Raw genomic sequence first — 22433 nt, forward strand, 5'->3', positions numbered from 1 at the left:
ACAAGTGAGGGGGTGGCTGATTTCAGTCTGAACCGGGATGTGTTGGAGCCCTGTGCAGGTTCTGGTCAGGGCTGAGATGCTGCAGAGGAGCTGCTGGGGGCTGTGGCTGGGCTGCACAGGTCGTGCTTGTTTCTCTGTGAGTTATTTGGGAAACAAGCAGAAAATAAAAGCAGATACCAGTTTTATTGCATGGATATCTTTCCTCTAATTAGGCTCTGATTCCTGCCTACCTTTAATTCAGTGGGAATGTGAGTTACCTGGAGATAGATGTTTTCAAGTGAGCACGTGCTGTGTGTAAGCTCAGCACAACACTCTCCTCTCTGCTCCTAACTCTTCCTTAAAAAACAAAAAGCAAACCTGTGTATATTTTACAAACAGGGATTGACTGAAACCAAGTTTGAATTGAAGTCTTGCAAGATATTTCATATTGAATTTATCTGCAGTTCCATGGCACTTCATTCAATGCACGACTGAAAGGAGGGGCAGGAAGAAGCCTTTTCTCAGGGAATATGTTCCTGGGAGCTCCTTGATGTGCATGACCTTGGAAATCAAGTGTAGGTGGAGCCTGTGGCTGTGATCCAGGCGACCCATACTTGGTTTCAAGGGTCTGCAGAGAATCTCTGGAGGGGAGGAGCAGACGCTGTGCATGACCTGCTGCTGTGGGGGAACCCTGAGAGTCTCCTGCTCCATCACCACAACGAGGATGGGACTGCAGGAAGTACTGGCCTTAGGTGCTGAGGTGGGAACTGGCTCAGTGGTGATCTTGGACACTGGCTTCTTTTGGTTTGTTTTGAAAAATCATCCCATACAGGTGAAAAGGTACATTTCCTGGGTGATGTGAACCAGAATGGTCTCACGCAGTCCTGCCTCCATCCACCTCTCCACTCCACAGCTGAGTTTCTGAGCAGGAAATACAAGTCCAAGAAAGCTCTAGGCAGGAGGATGTTGTAGAAAAAAAAAAAGCTGATGTAAGGGGATGATTTCAGGAGCCCCTTGTCTGAGGGCCAAGTTTGGGTCTTGGCTGCACCAGCAGCCTTGAGCAGAGGCCAGAGCTGAACTGTGGTGGCCCCTGGGCAGGAGTGAGGATTTGGGACATCAGGGGTGTGGAGCCTGTACTGGGGGGATGAGGAACAAACTTCTCTGTGCTCATGGATGCTGCAGTTCAGCTGTGAGGAAGGAAAGCTTCATAATGCTTTGATAAATACAAGCTCTAAGAAGCTGACAGCAGTGTTTGCAGAGGCTGACCACAGGGCTTATTTTTACAAAACATGGAGGCAAGAATAACTCCTGCTCTCTGTGTCCTTCTGGGGAAACTTGGGGCTTACGGGGAAGCTGCTGAGATTGTGTCCATTTAAAAGATCAAAGGGAACTTTATAGAAAAGCTTCTGTTAAAAGAAAATAACAACAGTAAAGTAGCTCCTTCAATTATTCTAGACTTCAGCTCTATCCAGCAGATACCCAGCAAAGCTGCAGAGCCTTAAGCTCAGGACAACCCCTCTCCATGGGCTGCTGTGCCAGGTGGAAATGGGGCTGGATCCCAACAGACATGGGCTGTGGGCTCTGGGTGAGCAGAAGAGAAGCAAGATTTCTCTGCAGTAGCAGAAGGAAATGTACAGGGTGTAGTATGGCTGAAGCATGTGCTTCTGGCACAGCTACAGCTCATTATTCTTCCACCCAGACCAAATGCCTTAAAACAGTATTTGTCTCCATTTTTCTCCTTTCTTTTAAGAAGGAAACACTTCTTTACAGGGTGAAAAAAGTAGCTGCTTAGGCACAAATACATTTTTAGAGTGCCTTGCTTAGTGCCAAATGTCAAAAATTTGCCAGCAACTGATAAATCTTTTTGAAACCTCCTCATATATTTCACATGTCTCACTGAAACTTGGCATTTCCTAATCTGGGCTTGATTTTGATTTGTAGCTGAAAATAATAAACTGGTGCTAACGCTGGTGCAGCTCAAGGTCTCGTCCTCACTGCTGGTCACTGTTCCTCTGATGGACAGAGTCTAGCTTTTTTTTGGATTAATTAAGGTAGTTCTCATGTGTTTTGGTGAGGTGTGGAAATGCTTGAATAGCAGGGATCTCCAGTCCTTGGGAACAGATTCCAGCTGGGCTTTGGGGAGGATGCTGCTTCAGTTGGAGGGGAGGTACAGGCTGTGGCTCATTTGGGTCTCAGTTGGGTCATTAACTCCCTGGGAGCTGAATTGAGGAGTGGGGGGAACCAGTGGCCAGGTAATGAGGAAACAGGGGGGTGGTGATTCCTCCATTTTCACCTGGGGATTAGTCATTCACTCTGTTTACAAGGTAATTTGAGAAAGGTGCTCTGACCCACCCCTGCTGAGGGGAAGAGGAGTCTCTGGTCCTGGTAATGTGATTTATTCTGGACTTGAGTTACAAACATTTGTAGAAAAATATACTGTGTGGGTATTCTAATTTTTTCAAACTTTTCATCTTCCCTGGATTTATTTAGGCAACTTGTGTGGGTTTACTTGAGGGAATTCTAATGGAAAAGTGTGATAGTTTTGCCCCTCTGATTTAAAACGAGAAAGTAGAAGTTCTAAACCAACAGATCTTTAATGTAAAGAAATCTTCATGTTTTCATGAACAAGACTTCAGAGTGAGGCATCATGTTGTGATAATGAATCTATTGCTGCCCATGTGAGTGCCCACGTTCCTCCAGGACAGGAATCCTTTGGGTAGTGACATCTTAAGTGTTTGAGGACGTAACGAGGGGGATCATTTTGTACTGGTCAAACTTCCCACTTCCTTTTGGCCCTGAAAAGTTAACTGTGGGAAAATCACCTGTAAGAGAGCAGTGAGTTGGCTTTCCTGCAGGTCGGGCTGCAGCAGCAGCTCAGCTCTGCTGCCCCTTCTCCTCTTTTCCAGATGTCAACGAGTGCGAGGTGGGGAACGGCGGCTGCGAGTCCCGGTGCTGCAACACCATCGGCAGCTTCTACTGCAAGTGCCCAGCGGGGCAGCGGCTGCAGCACGACGGGAAGATGTGCACAGGTACCACCACTGCCATGGTCACTGCCATGGCCACGAGGGGCTGCCTGGGAGCTGCAGGCTGTAGGGTGGTCGTGGCCACGGTGCCAAAGGCTTTTGGGGTTCTTCTCTCCTCCTGCACATCTGCCACGCTTCTGATGGTGTTCAACCATCCGGGGCAAGCTCTCTTTGTGCTGCATGCTTAGGGGTATTCATGGCAGTTGTAGAGGAAAGCTTTCCATCAAGTTTTCAGGGTGAGATCTTGTCCCTGTTGAAGTAGAGGGTGTCTGTTTTATTGCTTCAGAAGAGATGAGATTTGTCCACCAGAGTTTATCTCATCACATTGTTCCCTCTCTTCTGCTTTAAATCTGCTTTCAAACCAAAGTGGAAGAGAAAACACAGTTTTGTGTCTGTAAAATGAAGATACTGGATGGGTTTTGTGTTAGCCTGGTACCAGAGCAAGTTTCATGTCATATGGGCCATCTCAGCTCCCAGAGCTTGGGTCTGTGCTCTCCTGCACTGTATGGATTCCCTGTCCCTTTCTCCAGGCGTTGCCAGTGGGGCGAGCGCAGTGTGTTCTGGTCAAGCTGGAGCTGAGAGGCAGAGAAAATGCAAAAAGCCATTTGCTTATCGGAGCCAAGAGCAAGATACATTCCTTGGAGTGTCTTGTGGCTCCAGGATCCACTGATGGTATCTGAGAAGGGCACCTTCACTGGGCTCCTGCAGAGCAGAGGTCTGAGGCTCATGTGTTCTCTAGCGCGACACGGGAGCGCCTGCTGCAGGGTGCTCCATCCGCTGCCTGGGCTGCTCGTGCCTTCCTGCTGGAGCTCTCACATGTTCTCAGCACTACTTTGCTTAGCAGAGGTCCAAAAGTATTTGAAATAATTAGCAAGGATTGCTGACAAACTGGGAAAGAGTGATTTCTGTGGATATCGGTTTGGACACTAAAGAATTCTGCAGAAAAATGTCACTTTCTTGCCAATTTGGTACATTTGTCTTGTTTTGTTGAAAATAACTGAAAAGTATTTCCTGGCTCAGTACCCCTGTAGAGATGTGTGAAATAAACAGCTCTGCTCTTATCTTAGCCAAGCTAAAATATTTTCAGTTTCCCCAGAATTCCCCTGATGAGGATTAGCTTCTTGGATGATTAAGAGGTTTGGTGGAAACAAACAACCCTTTTTAAAAAAATATTATTATTTCTTCTAGGGGAGCCAGTGTGAATCCCCTTCTTACGTTACTTTTTCTTCTGGTATCAGATAAGAAAGAGTTTCCAAATGCCCTGGATGCTGATGCATGTGGGAAGAGGAGTGGACAGGATCAGATCTGTGTTTGTACGGGCGGGCGAGTTCAGAAAAGACAGAAGGCACTGATGGATGTTTACAGCTTGCAAAATATTCAGCTTTTCTTGATCGAAGTCCTGATGGAGCCTGAATAAAGCAGCCTGGGCTCCCAAACATGAGGTTAGGTATTTGGAGCCCTTCGGAGGGTTTGGACTTCGCCTCTTTCCTGAGGGTGGCCAGGGATGAGGAGTGCTGGGCTCAGGGGCCGGCAGTTCACTTGCTTCACCCTGTGCCTGGATTCCTGGCTGGAGTGATGTGGCCCTGGCCTCTCCAGAGTCCTCCCCTTTGGACAGCCAGCTGCACCATCACGTCAGCAGGATGCTTTGTGTGCAGGGGCAGAAACCTGCCAGGCCCAGGGTTTGCTCCTAAGGTAGGGAGTTTTTTCAAGGAAAAAAAATGTAGTCTTGGCTACATGAGGACTTCCCAGGCTCTCCTTCCCATCCCGTTTGGGGACAGAGGGGTGTTCCAGCCCAGGGAGGGTGTGCTGCACTCGTGCCCAGCTCATGTCTTCCTTGCACACACGCAGAGGGGTTCAGAGCTCTGTGCCATGCACAGCAGCCCAGCACTGCTGCGGGTTGAGTTTCCTGCACTGCCTGTTTATCTGGCTCAGGTTCAGCCAACCTTGCAGCACAGGGACAGAGCACTCCAGCTGCCAGCCCAGGGACTCAGGGTGTCTTTGCTAAACTGATTGGAATTGGAAATTCTTTTTGATGTAGGCAGATCCATGTGCCCTCAGCTGAGAGACCATTAGGAGACAAAAGTGGGGAGTGATCTCCCTAAACCATAACTCTCTGGTAGTGCTTTTGTTTCAGGGCGGCCTTTCTCTGCAGGTGCTGAACCTTCCTCTTCCAGCTTCTGCAGCCATTCTGGCAGGTTCCTCTGGGATTCATGCCAGACAAGCCTCAGCTTGAGGAGGGGTTCAGGGAGCTGGTGTGTACTGGTGCCATGGGCCAGCTAATCCTGATGCCATTACAGAATACAGTGCTGTGGGAGTTCTCCCTTCTTTAAATCCCCTTTTAAATGGATCAAGGAGGGTTTGAAGGTTCGTTTGAAATAAGGCAACTCCTGACTGGAAGAGGCAATTCAAACTCTGCAGCTGGAAAAACAAAAAGCTCTTCGCTTTTCCAGTCTGTATTCATTCCTGTTTCCTCCTCTAAGCTGTTTCTGTGGTATCTTCTTTGATTAAAACTGAAGAAGATTAATAGCTTGCCTTCAGGAGCCCCAGGTAGCTGAGGGTGCAAAGCTGACCCTAACCAGGTAAAAGATGCTGAAGCAGGGATGGCCAAGCTTGCATCCCCTGCTCACCCTCCACTGTGCAGATGGCCCAGCCAGCAGCTCTGGAGCTCTGCTCCTGTCTCCACCAGGGAGGTGTCATCTGCTCTCTAAATGTCACCTGAGGTGGTGGCTGGGGCTGTGCTGAACCCCATCACCACACACCCTGTGCCTCAGCCTCTTGCATTTTCCTGGACTGTTTCATCTTCTCCATCCAGCTGTTCCCTCTAAGTGTAGAATCCTTTCTAAAATGTCAGAAGAACTTGATTCAGGGTTTGGGCGAGAGTTGGATGAAGATTCAAGCACTTGTACTTACCTAGACTGGCTGACCTGGGTCTCTGCAGGGATCAATTAACTCCAGGCCTTAACACACCATTGAACTGTGAAGTACCATCTTGTCTGCTGCAATTTCTTTGGGTTCTTGGGAGAATTTGTTCCTGCTAAGCCTGAAGTGAATGAAATTCCATGAGAGTTACGGGTTCAGTCCAGCTCTGTCCCTCTTTAAAGACCCCTCTGGACGTGAATGCTCTCCCAGCTAATTGCACAGGAAGCAGTAACGACTTGCTGCTGATTGTAATGTGTTACTGTACTCAAACCAACTCTTAGTACTTAATCAGCCAAAGTAAATTAGGTGACAAGGAAGCTCGAGCTGGCTCAAACCTGGCCAAGCATAACTTATGACATAAGCAGGATTCAGTTTATGTTCAAGCCTGATGTGCCTTTGATACAGGTGTTGTACCACGAGCCCTTTGGAAACGTCTGAGCCGCTCATCGTTGGGTTTTTTTAGCAGTCTAAGAAAACAGGAGGTTGAACAAGTTTGTCACATAATTTGTTGAGCATCAGCAGCTGTGCTAGTCTTCATTTCCAGAGCAAGGAGTGAGTGCTCTTTGTTGGGAGCTGCATGTGCCCGAGTAGCAGGAATTTCCAGGTCATGGAGCCACGGAAAGGTCCCTTTTGCTGGTGCTTGGGGAGTGAGGGAGTCACTTGGAGAGCTGTGCTTGCTGTGATTCATCTGCGTCCCAGGCAAGGCTAATTTAATGTAGACAATGTCTTAATAACATTACTGAGCTGAGGAAGTCAGTCTGAACTATTTTTCATTGCTCTGTGGCAACATTCATTTTTGCATGTCAACACGGCTGGAAACATCTACAGGGGAAGTGTCAACACTGGCCATTGTGATGGCTGCAGCATCCCTGCTCTGGGGAGGATTCCCAGGGAGCTGACCCAGGCCAGCACTGACAATTCCTAACGTCTGCCAATGGGCTATTTTTAAACAGGTGAAGTGTTTAGTAAATCTAGAAGTGGCTTCCAGCAGGATGGCAGCGTGTGAGTGCGGGCAAGTGGCAGAGCAGCACCACAGGGCAACCCCTGGGGTCACCTCTGGTGCCCCCCAGTAACACCCCTCCTGCTTTTCCTCTCCTCCTCTTCTGCCCCACATCCTTACTCCACAGAGCCGAGCATCTCCTCCAGGGACTGGCAGACCAACCAGGCAGTGAGCAGAGGGGGAGCACCAGCTGGGGCACAGCAGGTCCCACTGCTTCCACTTCTGCGGCATCTTTTGGAAAGCTCACATCTTTTTTTTTTCCACAAAGTAACTGACAAATTTTGAGCCCAGATATTTTTGTTAAATTATTAATGAGAAGCATGTGGGCTGTTGTGAATGTTAAGATGATCTGAAGTGGCCTCTGAAGTGTTCAGAAGCTGCTCTTGCTTGGAAGGATCTGCAAAGGGGACTCGTGACTAGAGTCCACTTTCCTTTGGAAACTGCTGCAGCAATAGCCTGAAATTGTTATTTTCTTCCTGGATTCAGCTCCTCTCTGTGTTTCAAAATTTTTCATGGAATGCTATTCATTGCAGTCTAAACCACAAGTTTTAATTTGGAATTTTACTACAGCCAAATAATACTGTGAAAACGGCTCAAAGTAGCAGGCCCTGCTCTCCCCCAGCTCAACCCTGCAAGCACATTGTTTCAAAACATTCCAGAAAGTTAAATGAGGCTTTTGAGCCTGCCTCTGGAAAATCCAATAAGCTATTCTTACTTCTTGTTTAATGAAAAAGGTAAAATAAAATTCTAGGCTGGGCCTTCCAGGAAGCTGTAGTATTAGGGTTTTCTTTGGAGCAGCCACAGGGGCTGTTCCTTGTCCGAGCTGAAACTTGTGGGTGAAGATTTCTCTTTTTAAATTATTTTAAGAGAAGCCCAGTGAAGATTTAGGCAGGAGCTCTCTCTTGCAGCTCAGTTAAGGCCTGGCAGGGCCCTTGCTTTCTAGTTGAGAAGCTGGATTTCCCCAGCCAGTGCACACAGCCTGGTGCTTGAGTGGCCACTTGCAGAAGTCAGAGGGTGGGAGGTGAGGCTTGGTGCCTGGTGGCCCTGCTCTCACCCTCTGCCTCCCCCAGCAGCTGTGACTGGGCTCCCTGTGGGTAAGGGTGGTGCAGGGGGGCTACTGGGGGTGTGCTCAGGTGCTGGGGTTGGGGGAGCCTGGCCATCAATGACCACTTTTGACCATTTGCTCAACATATTTTGGGCAAATACGTGGTTTTACTTTATGGTGGAGGTTCTGCTGGGGTTTTGTCTGCATCCCCAAGGGCTGTGCAGGTAAATCTGCAGCAGGTCCCTCACCTTTGGAGGGTCATGTTGTTCCACACGGGTATCCTGGGGTTTGCTGGAAGCATGTCCCTCAGCACCACATCTGTGTGTCTCTCCAGGACTGGGGACTCCACAGCTGCCCTGGGCCTGACAACCCTCTTGGGAAATAAATTATTCCCAAGATCCAATCTAAACCTCCCCTGGCACAACCTGAGGCCATTTCCTCTTGATCAGTTGCTTGTAACTTGGGACAAGGGACCAAACCCTCCCCTTCCCTCGCTCCAACCTCCTCTCAGGCAGTTGCAGAGAGCAAGGAGGTCTCCCCTCAGCCTCCTTTTCTCCAGGCTGAACATCCCACAGCAGTGCTGGTACGAGCCAGGGTGCTGGTGGTCTTCTTGGTCACCTGGGCACACGTTGCCTCATGTTCAGTCACTGTCGACCAACATTCCCGGGTCCTTTTCCACCGGGCACTTTCCAGCCTCTCTTCCCCAAGCCTGGAGCGTTGGGATGGGGAAAGCCGGGCTGGGGAAAGCCGGGCTGGGGAAAGCCGGGCTGGGGAAAGCCCAGCCCCGCTCGCTGTGCCCGGGGCTGCCCTCCCCGCAGCCCCGCCGGGTCAGCCCGTCCGGGCCGCCGCTCCCGGGGGATGCGCCGGGCTGGGCGGCTCTGGAGCCGGGTCCGGGAGGCAGGATCATCCCGGTCCGGGAGGCAGGATCATCCCGGTCCGGGAGGCAGGATCCCGGCCGGGCCCGGCTCTACCTGCGGGGGGGTGCGGGGGGTGCGGGGCGGGACCGCCCCGGGCTCAGCTGCTCCTCCGCACCGCCCCGCGCAGCTCCGCGCGTCCCCGCCGCGCTCCCCTTCGCTTTTGGGCTCTTTTGAGGCGGTTTTTTCTTTCCGCCCGCCCCCCCCCTCCCAAAGGCTCCTGCAGCCCGGCACCGCTCCTGCTCAGCGCTGCGGGACCCGGCGTTTTGCGGGGTTTCCCGGCCGCTCTCTGAGCGGCTCCAGCATGGGCCGGGAGCCGGGGCGGCTGTGGCTGCTGCTCTGGTGCTGCGGGCTTTGGGGCAGCATCCCCGGCGCCGCTGGCAGCCACTACCCCTACCTCTGGAGAAACTGCTACCCCTGCTACCTGGGGCGTGCGGGGTACGGAGCCGGGCACGGCGAGCTGAGGGCAGGTAAGTGCCCGGGCGGGGGTCCTGGGGGGCTCTGCTCCCCCCGGGGAGGGGTGGCTGACCCCGGCAGGCGGGTCACTGAGCTGCCGGGTGCGAGTCCCCGGCTAAGGTCACAAACCGGTGAGCTGGCTTGTACCTCTGCCTGGGTTCTTCACCTCGCGTTATTCCAGACACGGTCCGGCTGAGGCAGATTTGTTGTTCTGCTGAGTCCCTTCTTGGCACAGGGGGCAGAACCGCGTTCCCTTCCATCCTTGCTGTGCCGCTGTGTGGCTCGGTCGGGCGGCTGCTCTGCTTTATGCCTCTCAAACCGAACGGAGGCGTTTGGTTAGGGTAGGTTGGTCAGTTTTTTCCTCGGTTCCCAAGACTCTCACCTTGGCCCAGGGCAATACCTGAAATGTGAGACTGTTTTATCGTGAAAAAAAATCTGCCTTTCTCTCTGGGAGACTTCGGGGGTTTGGGTTGTGGGAGCATCGTGCAGTGGGGTCCTGCACGAGGTTTCTGCTGCACTGGTCAGGCACGGCAAGGAGGCTATAAATCCTTTTCAGCCACTTTCCAACAGCTTTTGTTGAACGTTTATGTGCACTGGCTTATGTGAGATGGTAGGTGGGGATGCTGAGTGAGGTGTAAGTTCTGTGAGCACTCACAGAGGCCCCCCCACCTGCTCCTTCCTCCCTGTGTGTGCAGCTGATGAGTGGCAGATGAAGTCTGTGGTTGCCTGAAGATTTAGGAAATAGTGGAGAACACATGAAGTTCACTGCAGACTTGGGATGCTTGTGAGTAATGGAGACATCAAGGAATGCATTTTCTCATAATGAGATAATCCTAATAAGTAATGCCCCAAGCAGTTGGTTATAAAAGTGAAATCAGGATATTTGTGAGATGTGCCAGACCTTTGGAAATGGGGTGAGTTGTTGTTTTGGTATTTATAGATCAGCTGTTTATCTCAAACTCAGATCAGACTTCACCCAGGCCTTTTGGCTATTCTTGCAAGTGCTCTGAGCTTGGGGAAAAAACCCAACATATCTGCTGACAAGTCTGTCAGTCTAAGGCCCCTTTTCCCGGAGCCTGGTTTTATTTATCTTCAGAAAAGGGTGAATATCTGGACATTTGCAAGCCAAAATCTGTCAAGTAAGCTAAAGTTATGCCTAACATTCCCATATGTTTTACAAAGAAGTAGGTGCAGGTTACAAAATAAACCAAACCAAATCCAGCTTACACAGGTCTCGGGCTCACCCCGCTGAGAACCTCACATCAACAACAAATAACCCCAAACCAAGAAAAACACACTTCTCTCTTTCTACCTCTGAGAACAGGTGACTTTTTGCCATGTTGCATCTCGAAGAACCTTTCCTCTGAGTGCTACCTTTGGCAGAGCCAGGAGATGGGGGGGTGAAGGCTGGTTGGGTGAGCACCTTGGTTCCCTCCTCTGGCAGGACCAGCCCTTTCTGTTGCAGATGCTGTCCTGACCTTGCTCTGTGGGTGTTGGTACAAGATAATTTTTCAGGAAACTTTTATTTTTTGGCTCTGGGTGCAAGCAAGTAGGTGCTCAGGAGATGTGGCCTGAGGTGAGATGCTGGGGGGGTCCCTGCAGATGTTTCCCCTGTCCTCCATCCCCTCACCCACCGGTGTGAAGCAAGGCACAGGAAACACTCATAGAGGGGTTGCTCATGCTAAACTTGAGATCGCTGTGGGTTTGGTTGATTAGTTTTCCCTTGCAGCTTGAGCTTCCCCTCAACAGGTAGTAGCAGATGTTCCCTTGCCTGTGTAATGATTTTAGGACACCATGTCCTGCTTTACTCTGCCAGCTCAGGCACTGCTCACTTCTCCGTGTTCCTTCCACCAGCCAGCTCAGAGTGAGGCACCAGGTGCTGTGGAAGTGTTTCATCTGCAGTTTTATTGTATGAATGGAGAATGAAAAGGTGTTTTGTGTAATAGTACATTTCATTGAGGTCTGGAGTGCCTGTGTGCAGAGTGCTCTGCTGGAGCCCCATGTCAGAGGGCTGGTTGCTGTGGATTTTGGCCTTGTGCAGCCAACCTTTACAGGACAGAGCACTGTGATCTGCTGGGGACTTGCATTAAATTGTCACAGTGAAGTGGAGCTGACACCTTGGTATCCTCTCTGTGATCCTCTGAAGTATGTCAGGACACAGCACGCAGCACAGCTGGTCACTTTTCTTTGATTATGTGGTTTCCATTAGCTCCTTCAATAACATCTCCATGGGTTGGTACCATCCCCAGCTCCAGGGACCAAGCCAGTGTCCCTCTGCACAGGGACATCTTCAATCCCAAATGGCATCCTGCACAGAGGAGGGGATAAAACAAAGGTCCGGAAGAAAGTCTGAGGTGTGAGTGTAGCAGCACATCAAGAACAGGCTGTCTGCTTGTTGTTACCTGCACCTCTGCTCTACCTCTAATCATCAGCAGCATCCAGAGACAGAAATGTGAGCACGGAGGAGAGCTGGGTCACTCTCAGCTGCTGTGCTTGGAGGCAATAGAAGGTGAGCTGAGGACAAAGCCAGTGACTGAGGCAAAATAGCTCCCAGATACGTTTTCACTTCATGGGGTTATTGTCAGACCAATTGATCTGTTCCTCAAGTGCCTTCAGAAACTGCTGCTGTTGAGGGAGCACAGGTAGTGTGGGAAAGCTGCAGGGACCTGCTGTCTGTCTAGGAGAGGCTGCAGCAGAAGGAATGCCAGCCCAATAACTCTCTTTAAGCTCTTTAAGACCTTTCAAGGCTTTCCCAAATTCCTGTTTTACAACAAGATGAAAACTGAGGGTGTGGAGGCATTTTGACCGCCAAGGAGCTTCAGCTTTGGCCGTCCAGCGTGCTGCTCTCTTGGTTTGTCTCCTTCCAGTCTCTTCTGAAAATTGCTGAATTAGCTTTAACAAACTGGTACTGGAAAGATAATGTTGCTAAATCCCACACATGCTCATCTGATGGATTTTAATTAACCTTTTCCCTGTAGCTCTGTAATCCAGACTAATTGCAGCAGGGATTAAAGCCTGGCACTGCTGTCTGGCCAGAGTGAACCTCAGCGGTGAATCTCCTGCTTGTGCTTCCAGCTGGGATCCATTTCCTTCTCCTCAGCCTTTCAGAGGAGATAAACTGCCTCTGTACCAAATATTCAGTAATTTGCAGAGCTGCTGTTGCCACTTTCTTTCCTCTGACACAGAGCTCATAGCATTTCTTCTCAAAGGACCAGTGCGTGGTCAGGTTGAGTGCACTCAGCCACAGCTGTCTCCTTGCAGCCTTCTTTCTTTTTGGGTCCTGTGTTCATCTTCCCTACATCCAACTACAGCATTACTCTCCTTGGTGCATGGAGCCAGTGTCTGAGATCTGATGGGTTGTTCCTGTTTGGGAAGAGGCTGACGAGAGCATCAGCTGATTCTGGGGTAAGCCCCGTGTTCTTCTGGATGAGGACATGAACTCTGGTTTCCTTACTCCATAAGGAAGTTTCTCTGCCCAGGTCCCACTCCCAGGCTCTGTCTCCACTCAGTTTTCCTGTCAGCCCTGGTGGGACCAGCTGGTGCCCCTGCCCCATCCACACCAGCCCAGCAGAGCGTGCAGGCACGTGGGCTCAGTGCTCTGTCCTGACGTGGCTCTGGGTTGCTCAGAGTCAGGAGGAGATGCCTGTATGCTTCTAATTTTATTTCTTTGGCATATTAATTTCAACCAGATTTTGTCAGCTCTCCAATAGGAAAATAAGCTCCCTGTGCCACAAACCACATCTTGCAGAGCATCGTGCAGCTTTCCAGGGCTTTGTACTGCCAAGATGTGCACCAAGGACAACGTGACCCTCCCCAGTCATGCTCTGTCCTGGCCCTGGCAAGCAGCTCCTGCTGCCTCCTGGTTTATATTCCTGGGCAAATCCCTGGGTAGGTCAGAGCTGCAGCTGCTGAGGGTGGATCTGCCACTATCCCTGGGGACAATGCAAGTGATCCCACTGAGATCCTTCCAACACAGATCCTACTGGGAACTGCAGCTCTTCCCACCTTCCTCCCTCTGTACTCCAGAATCTGTCCCAGGGTGTGGGAGGGCAGTTCTGGGCTGCAGGACAGATCCTGGTGCCTGGGCATGGCAGGGCAAGGGCTGCCCAGAGCTGGAAAAATGCAGAAAATGCAAACTCTGCAAAGCATCTGCCCTGGAGGTGCCTCTTTTCCTTGTGTGCTCACACCAGAGTTTGAATTTGTTTGGGCAAACTGCAGAGTTGTGTTATTTCCCAAGACTCAAATTTAATATTTTTTGGGCATGACCCTGCTGCCCTCCTGGCAGGGGGGGAGGTTTTATTTTGGGCACAGCATCATGTAGCATCTGTTCAACAATCTCTCTGCTAGGGCAGGAGATAAGCAAGGCTCCAGAAGGGAGAAGGGGACCTGGTGGGTCCCATGGGGAGTGATGGGGGCACTGGGAAGGTGGTGGGTGCTCTTACAGCTGGAGCGTGGGGCAGCACTGGCTGCTTTCCATGGCCAAGGTGGGACAGGGCTTTGGGGTGGGGAGAGCCCCCTGCAATCACAGAGATTTACAGGGTGGAAAATACAAAGAGAGAAGAAGAGATATTAAGAGAGGAGATGTGTAATTACTGGGTATGAGTAATGGGGTGAAAGTAAGAAGTTTATTCAACACATCACTAACTTTTCTGGACAGTAAATTCTCTGTGGTTTCAGATTAAGGTTGAAGGGAAGCAGTGGAATAGTCATTTAAATGCAGACCAAAAAACTTTATTACTCTATATAGAAATCTTCCCAAACCCCAGTTTTCCTGTTCTTGAGCTGAACAGAGCCAATTCTGTGTATTAATAGCTAATTCTGCCCAGAGAGACGTTTTAAAAAGGAAAAAATAGCAGAAATGCAAAGTATGAAACCTGGTCCAAACTCTTTGGGTGACACAGTGTCAGGTCACTGCCCTGGCCACGGACTCTGGGCAATGTCCTCTTTGAGTTGTCAGACCAGAACACCCAAGTTCAAGGTTTGTGGGGACATTGGGGAGCTGTAGGGTTGGAGGAGCTGTTAGAGGAAGGGCTCAGGGGACCTGAGTCCCAGTGTTGCTCTCCCTGCCTTCCTGCCCTTCTGTGGAGCAGTGAGTGCATCATCTGAGGCTCCAAAGCATCCAGATCATGTAAAGCCTTCACAGAGGAAAATTATTTTATTTGAGCTGGGTTTCTTTGGCATCTCAGATTCATACCACTGCTTTTTTTTTTTTTTTTTTTCCCTTCCCTGAAAAGCTGTTTTGGATTTGGGTTTCTCTTTGCAGAGCATCACTTTTTTTTTTTTTTTTTTTTTAAGTTTCTGCTTCACCTCAAAAATCTATTCTTTTTCCTTTATTTTAAAGTCAAGTCTCTTGGGAAAAAATGGAGGAAAATGTCAAAGCCATCTAAAATGTCCATGGGAGGAGTTTACAGTCTTCTGAATAAGCAAAAGCCTGACATTACAGAAATTATCCTTTTCTGCTGGGTTAATGAAGGGTGCAGTTATACTGGGGAAGAAGGAGCCACTGCAGCAGGAGGTCAGAAGGCAGGATTGTGGGTTCACTGGGCAACACCAGGACAGAAAGGGGCATTTTCATGTGCTCTGATCCTTAGGATTTAACTTTGTAGCAGTGAGAAGCTCAGAAGTATTCCAAGTCAACAAACATTTTTATTATGACTGTGTTGCTCAGAAGCTCTGAGCCAAACAAACATCCCCTTTCCCACTTTGCTTCCCATTCCTTCCCAGACCCAGTCCGTTTGCTGGCTGCTCACTGATCTTGTTGGCAATGAGTCTGATGAACGTGAAATTAATCTAATTAATGGACAGTTTTAGCCTTGGCTTCAGTCAAGGTAGCATTTCTCCTTTTCCCGTGGTTTTTGATGCCCTTTCCCCCCCGGTGGGAGTGGCAGAGCTGGCAGAGCTGGGTGATGCTGGGGCAGGGGAGCAGGATGCGGGCGCTGGGCAGGGCTGGGGCCCCCGGCAGGTTTTTGCACCTCTGGCTTGCAAAGACACAGTCCAGGGCAACGCCCTGCAGTGATTCACTGGGGAAATGTTTCTTTATCTAATTAGTAGCAGTTAGTGATGAGGGTGCCAGTTCACAGCTGGGCTCGGGCTGGTCCTGCCACTCCCCTGACCCGCTGCACTTTGCAGCGGGAAATCGTGGGGAGGGCTGAACATGTCTCACCAAATGCAGAAGGAAGTGCACAGAAATGCTTCCAGACCCAAAGCTACTGAAGTTTTTCATCTCTCCATAATGAAAAAGGAATTGCTGGTTGGCTTTTTTTTTTTTGCTGTTGATATTAATGTGATCTTGTTCCTTCATCTGCTTGGAGACCTGTGGTCCCTTCCAGCCTGGAGGGCAGTGTCCCTGTGCGTGCACACACACAAACAGCAGGAATGAGGGAACTGCACAGCTACACCACAAACATCCTGATTATTTCTAATTACAGCCAGATGAAGGAGCCTTGTGTCTCAGAAACTTGAAATTGCCTCTGACAAGCTTCTGATACACATCTTAGTTAGCACCATGTAGCTGGGCGCCCTGAGCACTTCTACATTTCTTCTCACTTCTGGAAGTGATTCCCAGCACTTAAAGGTGATGCAAGGCCAGTGAAACAGGACTGAATCTCCCTTTCTGTGACATGCTGCCATCCAGCTCTCTGGTTTTGAAGCTCTGATAATAAAACCAGGATTTTTTTTTTACCCAGAATTGATGGGCCAGTTCCTGTTTCAGCTCTTGAAAGATTGCTCAGCACTTGGCAGAAGGTTTCTCTGGCTCAGAGGCTGCCTTTTGTTCGAGGGCCTGTAGTTTTACTGAGAGCAATGGGCTTGCTCAGTTGTATTGGCCAAGCAGATTCCTTGTTGCAGGAATGCTGCCTTTGTTCTGCCAGGCTTGATCTGGCGATGGAGACTGGAGGAGACAGCTGGGGACCTGCAGGCAGAGCCTCACCATTTGTAGCCTTTTGTATTTGGGGATCAAGCTGGAACTCATTCTGTTTTTAAGTACTGTATAATTATGAACAAATCCTTGCCAGTCATACAACTGATCCATTGCAACAGCCTTCTCCAGGTATGGAGTGTCTCCCCTCTCCAGTGGTGCACAGCAGTTCCATCCTTGACATTTCTTAAACAGCTTGGCTGACTCAACAGCATTCACTGGCTGCCTTGTTCCCTCTGCGTTCGTTCCTCAAATCTGGAGTCCGTCAACAGAGGATAAATAACCCTCGCTGCAGATCCCATCCTGCCCGCTCCTCTGAACTTGTTTCCTTCTTCCCTTTCCTCTGTTGCAGATGTGGATGAGTGCCAGGTCCACAACGGGGGCTGCCAGCACCGCTGTGTGAACACCCTCGGGTCCTTCTACTGCGAGTGCCGACCCGGCTCCCGCCTGCACGCGGACGGCAGGACCTGCCTGGGTAAGGACAGCTCACACCCTGCACTCCTGCTGCACGTCCCTTGCAACCAGTACCTGGGGCATCGCCCACGGAATGTGGACATGCTTGGCTTATCCCCTCCCATCCGTCCTCTGGGCAGGGCACGTGAGGTGACAGTGACGGGTGGCCTGTCCCTCCGTTCCGTAGCATCCTGGTCCTCTTTCCTAATGAGTTTCCATTACTGGCTTCATGGTGTTTCCTGCTCTTCAGTGTGGACATGTACAAGTTTGACTGGTTTGCAGTTCCTTGGTTTACTCTGGTGCAGGAGAAGTAACTCACAGTGCTTTGGTGCTTCTGCTTTTGACACAGAGTGCACCAGATGTGGCATTTTCAGGACTAATACATAAACTAGGTCACGAAAAGGTTTCAGTCAATCTTCATCTCCACCTCAACTATTTCCCTGCTCTTCATGGTTGGCACGAGGTGTGACAGGCAGGTAACAACACATGGGGCTGTGTGTGGAATGGTGGCCACGATAATCTGGAACCTCTTCCCTGAGGTGCTGGCCATGGCTCTGCTGGGCTGGTGCGTGTCCAGACGTTACAGTTCAGGTGCCAGGTCGGGCTTGCAGGTGATTTCTGGGCCAATTTCTTGAATGTTGTTGTTCACCTGCCCCAAACTAGAGGCTCCTCGAGCCTGGGGTGGAGCTTGGAGCCTGCCTCCCAGCATCTGCTGCTGCTGTTGGTTTTATTATACCCCTTCTCCCTCACAGCTTCATTTGACAGATTTTTCCATTTTTTAAGGGATCTTTTCGTAGAAGTGGAAAGAATTCCTGGGTGATGGCATTAGAAACATTTGCTGGGTTCTTTTCTCAGAATATAGTAATGTTTCAGAGTTTGCTAGGAAGAACTGTGTGGGCCTGCATGTTCCAGTTGGGAATGGTGATGTGAGTGGGGAAAAAAGCCACCCAAGGAAGTGGTTCCCCTGTGCCCAGAGCAGCACAAACTGCACATCTGTCCACAGCTGCCCCTGCTGTCTGATGAGGCTCTAACAAGTGCAGGGAGATGTACCCTTGAGGTGCAAGTTCCCCGAGTGCCCTGTATTTGGCTGGAAAAATTCAGCAGCAAAAGGATGGCAAAAAAAGGAAAAAAGCCACCCATTCCCAGCCCACTGCTCCAGCACTGACGTGTGAACTTGTGCTGATGGCTGCACAGTGCTGCCGGGTGCATGTGCTCTGGCATCTAATCATTGTCTTTATAATACATAGTTCTCTTTTTTTTTTTTTTCTTTTGTGGCATAGAGGGATTTTGCCCCCATTGCCTCTCAGGGTAAAACCTGAGACAAAGAAATAAGGTGTGTTTGCAGCAGGGTCAGCCCCAGAAGGGGACACGATTTCCAGAGAAAGTATAAAAGGGATCACTACAGGAAGGAATCTCTGGTTTAAAAGCAATTTCCGTCATTTGCTCTCATTCTTCAGGCTTCCCTGTTTGTGTGGCTGGGTGTGCAGAGCGTTCCTGCTGGGATGGGGGCAGGCAGAGCTCCCTGCTCCGTGCCCAGCACTGCCAACCTGCTTTGCATTAAACTCGTGAGCCTGTATTTGCCATAAGGCGCGTGGTGTCGGAATTCCTCTGCCAAAATTCGGGCTCTCTATTCATGAAATCTGATCTCCTCCAGGAGCAGCTCAGGCAGTTTCTGGAGGCTCTGGGGAAGGGGCTGGCAGGAGCTGTGTTAGTTCAGCCGTGCCTGTACCCCCCTGAGCTGCAAAGTGCAGCGGGAAAGGAGCTGCAGAGCAGGCAGGGCAAGCGACCACGCTCCCTGCATTGTTGGCCAATACTCCTTTCTAAAATAGCAACAGAACAGAGCTAAAGATCTGGCTTTCTCACTTCAGGCCTGGTGGCTTTTGTTCTTTACACGTGTAACAGAAATGTGCATTTATGTGTGTATGTTTATCACACCTCCCCAATAGCTCTGTACCAGCCTGCTGAACCAGTCATGCAGAGGGGTGGCAGTAAACTGATTTTTCTTGTAAAAGCTCAGAGCAGAGCACAGACTTAGCAGTTACTCCTCTGTTTGTGGCTGCCTTCTGTGCACCCACAGACAGAAGGTTGCCTGGTGCCATGACTGCCCCATTGGGCACCTGGTCCCTGGTGTCCTGCCCCTATGGACTCTGTAGGGTGGGTTTGGGTCACTTTGTGGCAATCCCGTGTGCTCTGTGGTGTTCCCACAAGTACACACAAGTGGCTCTTCCCTTTAGTGCTCGGTCTACATAAATATTTACACTGCCAAGTCAGAGGCTTTGCTCCAACTTGATCTTGGAGCTGACAGGGGCTCATTATGCCAGCGTTCCTGACAAGAGGTAGCAGGCAGGGAGGGCGGGCAGGGCGCAGGCAGCTGCAGCAAACTTTGTGCTCCCTCCCTTCACACTCCCGTGCTCATGTTCCAGATTGTCCCTCCCTGATTGCTGAGTTTAAGGGCAGCTGTAACAGGCAGGGAGAGCAACATGCCAGCATGGTGGAAAGCAGCAAGAGCAGCCTTTGAAGTGTGGTGGGGACCCAGTGACAGGGTCTGCCCCAGAACAGAGCTGCTTTTAGAGGCTGAGCAGCTGCTGCACGGGAAGCAGGACAATAGCCTCCCTCTGTGGGTACAACTGGATGGTTGAGCTTTACCCAGTGATGAGCTGCTTTATAGTTGTTGGCTGATACCTAGGAAGAGCTGGTTTTGTTGCCTTGGTTGATACCTAGGAAGAGCTGGTGGTTGCAGTGTACAGCAAAGTCAGAGCTGTGGAGTGATGCTGCGTGGGTCAGAGTAAAGGGGTTTGTGTCTGGGCATGTAACCTCCATTGCAAGGGGCAGAGCTGGGACATTGCAGTGCCTGGCAGCTGCTTCTTGGGCTGAGGGCAGCAAGAAGTGGTGGATTTCGCTCAGCCACGTGTCTTGTGAAGTCTGAGGCAATGGTTTGATTTCAACTAAGTTGTTTGTTTGTTTGTTTTGAGGGATTAGGTGAACTGATAAAATCTGTATTTCTCTTCAAGTTGGGTTATCCTTTAATTTTGCTGGTCAGGTAAGACTCAGTGCTGCAAAAACAGGAAGCAAAAAAAAAAGCCACTAAATAGAAGGAATAGGCTCAAGGTAGAGGAACTGGCGACAGACTCTCCCATCCCTTTCCCTCTCCTCCAGAGCTGTGGGGATGCTCTAGCTGGGTCCAACTGGAGATGGGCTCTACGCAGCTGCTGGCAGCCCTGGTGAGCAGCAAGGCAAGCCAGGGAGCATGCTGGAGACAGAAAAAGCCCATTGCCCTGAAGTTTCTAGTTAAGGTCTGTAAAACCACAGATCTAATTCTTTAAATGTTTTCCAATCCCCACAAAACCCACAAAGGCTTCAACAACTCGGCAGTGCAGCCTGACGCAGAGGCTCCCGAATTCCCGAGGCAGCTCTCCAGGGTCAACCTGGACACAGACCCACTCTGGCTCAGGAGACCACCAAAAATACCTGAAAGCCACCTTCCCCTGTTCTTCTCTGTGTCTTGCAGCAACTTGCAGCCACTGTTGATGCTTGGGATAGCCTGCAGCTCAGTTGTGCAAGAAGCTTTTGTTGCACCTTTGTTGTTCAAATACAGCAGTCACTGGTGAATTTCATACAGGAGGGAGGGAGAAAAAGAGCAGGCATTTCTATTGAAAGTGAAAGACAACAAAAAGAACCATTGGACGTCCTGAAATCACCTCTTTCTTTATCAGAACCACATGGGCTGACGGCTTCAGGTCCTTCGCTGCTTCAGCAGAGGGATGAACTCCAGTCCAAGGCAAAGAGTTTAATCAGAGCCAATTGCTTTTGTTGGCCTGTGGAGGGGAGAGAGATGGTCTGAATTAACACACAACATGTTTCTGGAAATTGTCTGAGGTTAGAATAAATCAGTTTGGGATTACATGATGTATCCCTGTTTATATTAAGAGTACTTCAAATGAAGAAATCTCCAATATAGCAACGCTTTGTATAGTGAATAGAAGGACAGTGCTGTGAAGGTCTGTGTGGGCTTGGGCTGTGTGCATGAAGGGTAATGGGCTGTGTGCATTCCTAGAGGGTTTTGATTTGTGTGTGTTGCACAGACAACTTGCATGTTTTAGAAAACGTGACCTTTCTTTGTCCACTGGCACCCTTCTCAGCAGTTTCTTAGATTGGATGGTTTTGTGTGATGCTGCCCAGGGAAAGTCCTGCTCAGCTCCAGCTCCAGCTGCTCACAGTTGCTTTTAAGGTCTTAACTCATTGCTTCTGAAGGCAAGTTATTGGATCTGAAGGAAAGGTGATAGGTATGTGAAAGACAAGCAGCCAGAGCCGGGGAGCCCCAGTCTCACCAAGTGAAGGGCTCTCACCACCTCTGCAGTGTAAGGTTGTGCTCCAGGTTCATGCAGTTATTGCCTCCTGTGTTAGGCTGCTGTTTTCATCCCTTTTTATCCACTTCCCAGGTCTGAGAGGGTCAGAATTGAGGAGCTAGCATCTTTCAGCAGGACTGCACTCCCTGCAGACACAGGGGATGGAAGGAACCTCCCTCTTGCAGACGATGAAATATCATCTGTGGAAAATCTGTCTGAGCTTTAATTACAAAAATCTGTGCGATGTACAAGATGACACTGGATTTGGCAATGTTGTCACAGCAATGTTAGGCTAGGAAAGCATCTGGGAATGGAAATATTTTTAGAGTGGTTCTGTAAACAGTCAAAAAAAAAAAAAAAAGCAGTAATTAAAGCAAGGCCAGCAGTGAGGTCTGCTGGCTGCTATCCTGCAAGAAGCCAGCTAAGGAGACCCAGAATTAGAAGAGCCTTGCTTTGATGGAAAGACACCCCAAACAATTGTAAGATGGTTCATTTGTTTGGTCTTTTTATTCTGGCTTCACAAATGGAATTAGTTTGTATCTTAACAAAACTGACCCTCACTGCACGGGGTGGGTGGCTCCGCGTGGCACAGTTGCTTTGCTCCCAACATGGCATGTGTGACACCAGCACTGGGCGCTGAACAGCCAGTGATGCCAGACTCTTCTGCCCCTGCACAAGTCTCTTGGCAGAGGAGGATTTCTGGTTCCCATTACCCACAGAGGTCTGGAACAGCCCCACGATGGCTGAGACCACAGCACGCACTGGCCCCTCCATCAGTCTGTGCAGTGACTAGGAGGCTCAGATGGGGTTGTGATCTCCAGCAGTACATCTGCTGGCAAAGGAGCTGCGCTGAGAGAAGCACAAGAGGAAAGAAAATGCTCAGCCAGACCCCTGTGCTCTCTGCTTCACCCCTTACCTTCTGTTTGTGGTCTGCAGAGCAGTTGAGATGTGTATAGGCAGTCCTGGCACTTGGTTGTGCTGAACAACCTTGGCCAAGGAGGATGAGCTGAAGCAGGAACGTGTCTCCTTCCCATTGGTGTCCATACCCTGCTCCAGCTGCTCATGGCAGCCCAGCATTGCCATGCATGTGGAGGTTTTTAATGGTTTCTCTGCCCTTCAAGGAAAGGTTTTGCCATTGCAAAACTCCATCCTCACCCCAGCATTGAGGGTATGGGGTGGGCACCACTCTCCAAAGCAACCCCAAGAGACACCATCATCTTCTTCCATGGAGAGACAAGGTGGCTGGGAAGCCTGGTGTGTCCAGCCCTGCAGGATTTCCATCTGCTTGAATTTTGCATGGTAAAAAAATCAAACAAACATGGACTTTATTTTATCCCACTCTGACAAGCTGTCTTGCAGAGGTATGCAAGGAGGGCAGCTAT

At 50.1% G+C, this 22433-nt stretch overlaps 1 protein-coding gene across 1 annotated transcript in view; it reads left to right on the plus strand.

Moving 5' to 3' along the window:
* The first annotated feature begins 9107 nt into the window (after positions 1-9107).
* MEGF6 (multiple EGF like domains 6) overlaps positions 9108-22433 on the plus strand; it is a 41135-nt gene continuing 27809 nt past the window's right edge. Inside the window, exons 1-2 of the mRNA XM_051637426.1 lie at positions 9108-9350; positions 16605-16727. Coding sequence (XP_051493386.1) covers positions 9185-9350; positions 16605-16727 — 289 coding nt within the window. The 5' untranslated portion in view covers positions 9108-9184. The remainder of the gene's footprint in view (positions 9351-16604; positions 16728-22433) is intronic.

This window comes from Apus apus, chromosome 20 (assembly GCF_020740795.1).
Source record: "Apus apus isolate bApuApu2 chromosome 20, bApuApu2.pri.cur, whole genome shotgun sequence".
Lineage (NCBI taxonomy): Eukaryota > Metazoa > Chordata > Aves > Apodiformes > Apodidae > Apus > Apus apus.